Source organism: Arachis ipaensis, chromosome B05, assembly GCF_000816755.2.
Source record: "Arachis ipaensis cultivar K30076 chromosome B05, Araip1.1, whole genome shotgun sequence".
Taxonomy (NCBI): domain Eukaryota; kingdom Viridiplantae; phylum Streptophyta; class Magnoliopsida; order Fabales; family Fabaceae; genus Arachis; species Arachis ipaensis.
This window is the reverse complement of record NC_029789.2, coordinates 20,188,494-20,194,411: the sequence shown is the minus strand read 5'-3', so window position 1 is coordinate 20,194,411 and position 5,918 is coordinate 20,188,494. Positions and strand designations below refer to the sequence as shown.

General features: G+C 37.1%; 1 protein-coding gene across 2 annotated transcripts in view; it reads left to right on the top strand.

The window, feature by feature from the left end:
* LOC107643275 (homeobox-leucine zipper protein MERISTEM L1-like) overlaps positions 1–3,604 on the top strand; it is a 4,948-nt gene extending 1,344 nt beyond the window's left edge. For both annotated transcript variants that reach the window (XM_021123314.1, XM_016346869.2), the window contains exons 2-8: positions 428–730; positions 848–1,154; positions 1,254–1,715; positions 1,808–1,909; positions 1,995–2,714; positions 2,790–3,171; positions 3,266–3,604. In XM_021123314.1, the coding sequence (XP_020978973.1) occupies positions 428–730; positions 848–1,154; positions 1,254–1,715; positions 1,808–1,909; positions 1,995–2,714; positions 2,790–3,152 (2,257 nt within the window). In that variant the 3' untranslated portion in view covers positions 3,153–3,171; positions 3,266–3,604. The remainder of the gene's footprint in view (positions 1–427; positions 731–847; positions 1,155–1,253; positions 1,716–1,807; positions 1,910–1,994; positions 2,715–2,789; positions 3,172–3,265) is intronic.

The following is a 5,918-nucleotide window of genomic DNA, read 5'->3' as shown; positions in this document are numbered from 1 at the left end:
TATTGCCACTTCCCACTTAGCTACCAAGCGTTACACATAGTCGTATCGTCATCATCGTCTATAGTTGTCAACTTTTCACACTGTTGTCTTTTTCTGATTTATTGCCATACCTTGTTTTTATTTCAAGTTTCAAAGTCTTGATTGCTTGCATGTAATGCTAAGGACAAGCCAAAAGTTATTTCTGGCCCGGCACCTCTAATTAGCATCATATTGCACCCATTCCTCCTTCCCCGGCCCCCAAGCTCATATAATCGTCAACTTAACTTGCAATTGAACAGGCATTTCTAACATTTTCCTTCTTATTTTTTATATGCATGGGTAGTACCATTTACTGAGTCGTGGGTAGAAAAAAAACATTTTTCTTCCTTTCTGTGTATATACTAGAACCTACATATGCATTCATTATTCCTGTTATATATGGCATCAGATTAGAAAGAAGAAAACCGGTGGCTGTTCGATCATTTCTGAAATTTAAAGGATTTGCGGAGTCCATGTTTCCCACGAACGTGTTCGATTCTCATCAGCAGCACATGATGCTTGATATGTCATCGTCTCACAATGAGAGTGATTTGGGAATAAGGACCGGAGATGATGAGTTCTTTGACATTAAATCTGCTACTGAGATCATCATGGAAGCTCCTTCCGGTGATGATGAGCAAGATCCCAACCAACGACCCAAAAAGAAGGGTTACCATCGCCACACACAGCACCAGATACACGAAATGGAAGCGTGAGGACCATTATATATACACACACAGATTTTGATCTCCATTTTATTTTGTATGTTCAGTTTTCTTAATTGATATAATATTGGCATATTGTTTTGAACTTGAATTCCGTCTGTCAGGTTCTTCAAGCAGTGTCCACACCCAGATGACAAGCAAAGAAAGGAGCTGAGCCGTGAGCTGGGATTAGAGCCATTGCAAGTAAAGTTTTGGTTCCAAAACAAGCGGACACAGATGAAGGCACAACATGAGCGGCACGAGAACGCTATATTAAAGGCTGAGAATGAGAAGCTTCGTGCCGAGAACAGCAGATACAAGGAGGCCCTAAGCAATGCTACTTGCCCCAACTGTGGAGGACCTGCTGCCCTTGGTGAAATGTCCTTTGACGAGCAGCACCTCCGGATTGAGAACGCTCGTCTCAAGCAAGAGGTACGCTGCGCTACATCATATCATGCATCTTCCTCATCAGCTCCTACTTAGTTGTAAATTTTTCATTCTTAATTTCCTGTTCAATACTTGGGTCATCAGATTGATAGGATTTCGGGAATAGCGGAGAAATATGTTGGGAAGCCAGTGACTTCCTCTCACAATAGCAATCACATGGCTCCACATTCTCGGTCGCTTGATCTTGGAGTTGGTAGCTATGGTGGAGGATCACAGTCCTCAGCCGGCGGCATGGTTGGAGAGATGTATGGCGGCAGTGAGCTTCTGAGGCCGTTCCCAGTTCCTTGTGATTCGGACAAACCCAGGATTGTGGAGCTTGCTGTGGCAGCTATGGAGGAACTAACAAGACTAGCTCAGGTTGGAGATCCTTTGTGGGTCCAAAGCAACCAGCACTGTACTGAGATTCTAAACGAAGATGAATACTTGAGGACCTTTCCGCCTAGAGTTATAGGCCCAAAAGCGTTGGGCTTGAGATCTGAATCTTCAAGAGAATCCGCGGTGATTATCATGAATCACACTAAACTGGTTGAGATACTAATGGATGTGGTGAGTAGTGTTCCCAAATCCCAACCCCAACATTTTAGTTTGTTTGTGGATTGGAATATGTTGATGAATTGATTAAACTTTCATTTTTTCAGAACCAATGGTCAACAATGTTCTGTGGTATTGTGTCAAGAGCGTTGACACTTGAAGTGCTTTCAACCGGAGTGGCAGGAAACTATAACGGAGCGTTGCAAGTGGTATATATATATACACTCATCTACTACTAATTAATTAAGAAAATGAAACAATTAATTTGATGTTGATTATTATTATTATTATCAGATGTCGGCTGAGTTCCAGGTGGCATCGCCTCTTGTTCCAAGCAGAGAGAACTATTTCGTAAGGTACTGCAAGGAACATCCGGATGGGAGATGGACAGTGGTAGATGTGTCGTTGGAGAATGAGAGCAGAAGCCGAAGAAGCAGCCGAAGAAGGCCCTCTGGCTGCTTAATTGAAGAACTCCCAAACGGCTACTCCAAGGTGACATGGATTGAGCATGTAGAAGTGGATGATAGAGGCGTGCATACCCTCTACAAGCCATTGGTGAAGTGCGGGCTGGCCTTTGGAGCTAAGAGGTGGATGGCGACGTTAGAGAGACAATGCGAACGTGTTGCGAGTTACATAGGAGGAGGAGCAGGGGAGCTGTGTGGTACGAGTGCGGAGGGAAGGAGGAGCATGCTGAAGTTGGCAGAGAGAATGGTGATGAGCTTCTGCACTGGAGTGGGAGCTTCCACGGCACATGCATGGACGACTCTGTCGTCGGATATGGATGATGTGAGGGTTATGACCAGGAAGAGCATGGACGACCCTGGCAGACCCCCTGGCATTGTCCTCTGCGCTGCCACTTCCTTCTCCCTCCCTGTTCCTCCCAACACTCTCTTTCATTTCCTCAGAGATCAAAACTCCCGAAGCCAGTGGGATATCCTCTCCAACCGAGGCCTTGTTCAAGAAATCACACACATAGCAAGCTCTTCCAACGCGCTCTCTCTGCTTCGCGTCAATGTAATTAACTTTCTTAATTACCTTGCCTTGCCTTCATTATTCATACAATTAATTAATTGCATATATGTACTGTAGAGTGTGAATTCGAGCCAAAGCAACATGCTGATACTTCAGGAGAGTTGTACAGACTGCAGTGGATCCTATGTGGTATATGCACCCGTGGACATGGCTGCCATGAATATAATTCTTAGTGGCGGGGATCCAGATTACCTGGCCCTGCTTCCCTCGGGTTTTGCGATTCTTCCTGATGGCCTTGCTGCATCTTCTGGAGGCTCTCTCCTCACGGTTGCGTTTCAGATCTTGGTTGACTCCGCCCCAACCGCCAAGCTATCCCTGGGTTCAGTCGCCACTGTTAACACTTTAATTAAGTGCACCGTTGAAAGGATCAAAGCTGCTGTCGTTTCTGACACCACCTCATTTCACAACCTTGCTTCCTAGCTACCTAGCTAGCTATATGGTAAACTAAGCACTTACTATATTATTATCATTATTAATTACACATAGCAGTACAAGCTAAGTGCTATATTTATTTTCTTTTTGGTGCTTTGCAGTTAGAAGAATCAAGATAGCAGCTTTTAGAACAAGTCAATGAACGCACCTTAGAGTATCTTTGCGAAGTTACAACTTCAACTAGGAAGGATCAGTCTTAGGTTCGGGTATTGACTTTCAAATACTGAAAAACCATCAACCGCCCTCCCCCCTTCTCTCTCTCTCTCCCTGATGTTTTAGCTTAGAGTAACTCTGGATTTTACCATGCTTAATTTAGTTTAGCCTAGACTACTTTAATTAATCGGTTTCGTATTGTACACTTGGTGATGATCTAACTTTTCTAGTTTGGTTTACTTTTTTTTGTTCTTATATTGTGAAAAGTGTTTACTTTTAGTGTTTAATATTTTTAATTTAAGTTCATAAGATCAGCAATGCTATAAGTTTTTTTTTGGTGACCAGCAATGAAAAAAATAATTAAAATTTATCTTATTTAATATTTATTAATTATTGTGATAATTAATAAATATTAAATAAAATAAATTATGACGGTTTTAATGTTTTTTTGTTATTAAATATTTTTGATAAATTAAAAAGTGCTTTCTGTGATGGTTACAATTTTATTGTGGTTACAATGGTTATAAGATTTTCACCAATTAATCTTTTACACATGGATGGCTGGGAGTCTTTTGACTTTGGGTTCCATGTTAATAATAGTAAAAACATTAAGCAGAAATGATGGTAAACATTTGCTGGTGTAATTTGATCTCAAATCATGGAATTTTTTGTTAAAAAAAAATCAAAATAAAAATGTTATTCCACTATTGACAAAAACAACCAAACCCATGTACAGCACCAAAAAAAAAAAAAAAATCATTAACAAGGTGTTTAAAAACTCCTTAGTGAATTCAATTTCAGTATTTAAAACAAAAATAATTAAATTAGTTTAGATAAAATTTAATTTAATTTTATTATTTTATTTCAAAATCAATTTCAATTTAAATAGGTTCAATTTAAAATTCCATTTCATTGAAATTTTATTTAATATTTAAAATATTTAAAATATTTTTGTTATCTAATTACTCGTTAACTTTTTTCATTCATATTCTCTTGATGTATCCTACATTTCAATACATATATTCTCTTCTTTTACCACTTTCATTTTCTTCTCTTTCTTTTCTATTTTTTTTGAATCACTTAATATAATATATACCTATTTCTTTTGAAAGGTCTACTATGTAGATCTAAAATAATTATTCATATGTATAAGTTTTATGTGTTTAATTTAGATTAATAACACCAAGCGTTTGCCAATAAGTCTGAACATTTCAACTAAAATTGTATCAATCATGACACTAGTAAAAAGTAGCATAATTTTGTTCCATTTTAATAACATGAATTAGTTAATATAATTTACCGTTAATAACTACTCTTTTTACTTATGATGTCACTAGACCACTCAACAAGTTAATTCTTGATAGTTCATGTTTATTTTTTGGTCTATTGTTGGAATCATATAAAACTTTAATTCATTTGATAAATATTTTAAATATTAGAATTCAATTCAATTCTATAATTTTATTAATTTATTTCAAATATTAGAATTCAATTCAATTTATACCATTAAAATTTTTTAAATAGACTGTAAAAAAGTCTAAAAAAAGGGAAAAAAAATTCAAACTACTCTTCTTCAATCTCAATCTCTCTCTGGTGCACTCCGAAACCACTAACTATGGCCACTTGTGATAGTTACCATGTTCTGCTTCGGATTCTGAACTCTGAAGCAAACACCATTAACTCTAACAGTCTGGTCTTATAATACACGTTACTATGTACTGCCCTTCACATGCACAAATCTCACTTTATTCCCCCTCGTCAGTGATTACCAACCCATTAACAACACAATCGGCTTCTAGCTGAGGTCATAACTATCAGTGCTGAGCAGACAACTTTCCACACATAATCAACCCACTACTAGCAGATTTTCTCCAACGACAACGTCTTCACAGCTCGCCCATTTTCACCATCAGCCGACAACCTTTTTTTGTTGATCTAACCCATTGTACGAATTAACATTCTTAACGATCGGAAATAATCTACGAAGCACGGATATTTTGCTGAGTTGGCGTATTTGCATATTAGACACATTTCGGACACAACATTCACCACATTTATTCGACACGTATGTCTGCTGTGTCCAACCGTGTCTTAATAAAAAAATTTCGAACACACCTAAATACCATCACGTGTCAGCATGTCCAGTCTTATTCTTAATATATATTTTAAAAATAAATTTAGATAACTTCAATCTATTCTTTTTAATATATTTTTTATTCGGTTTAAATTCTAATCTTTTTAGTTATCTTTTATTGTTTATCAATCTATTTCCAGTGGTTACGCGATAACAAATGAAAAATTTGTGTTTAATATCTTATAGACAAATTAATGACATCTAGAAACACTCCACTTGTTAGTACCTTATTGGAGGATCACCTTATAGCCACCGATAGGCACTACGGATGAAGTTACTAAAGATACAAACAAATTAAAATTCAAAAATTGCTAATCCTAAAATTTTACTAATAGAATTTTTAACATTCACTCTTTTTTAGTTTTTAAATATTTGTTAAATTTTAGATAATTCAACCCATTTTATGCGATTTTAAAGTGGATGAATAGCGACGAATGTCACATTTGAAATCTAAAGTATAATGAAAA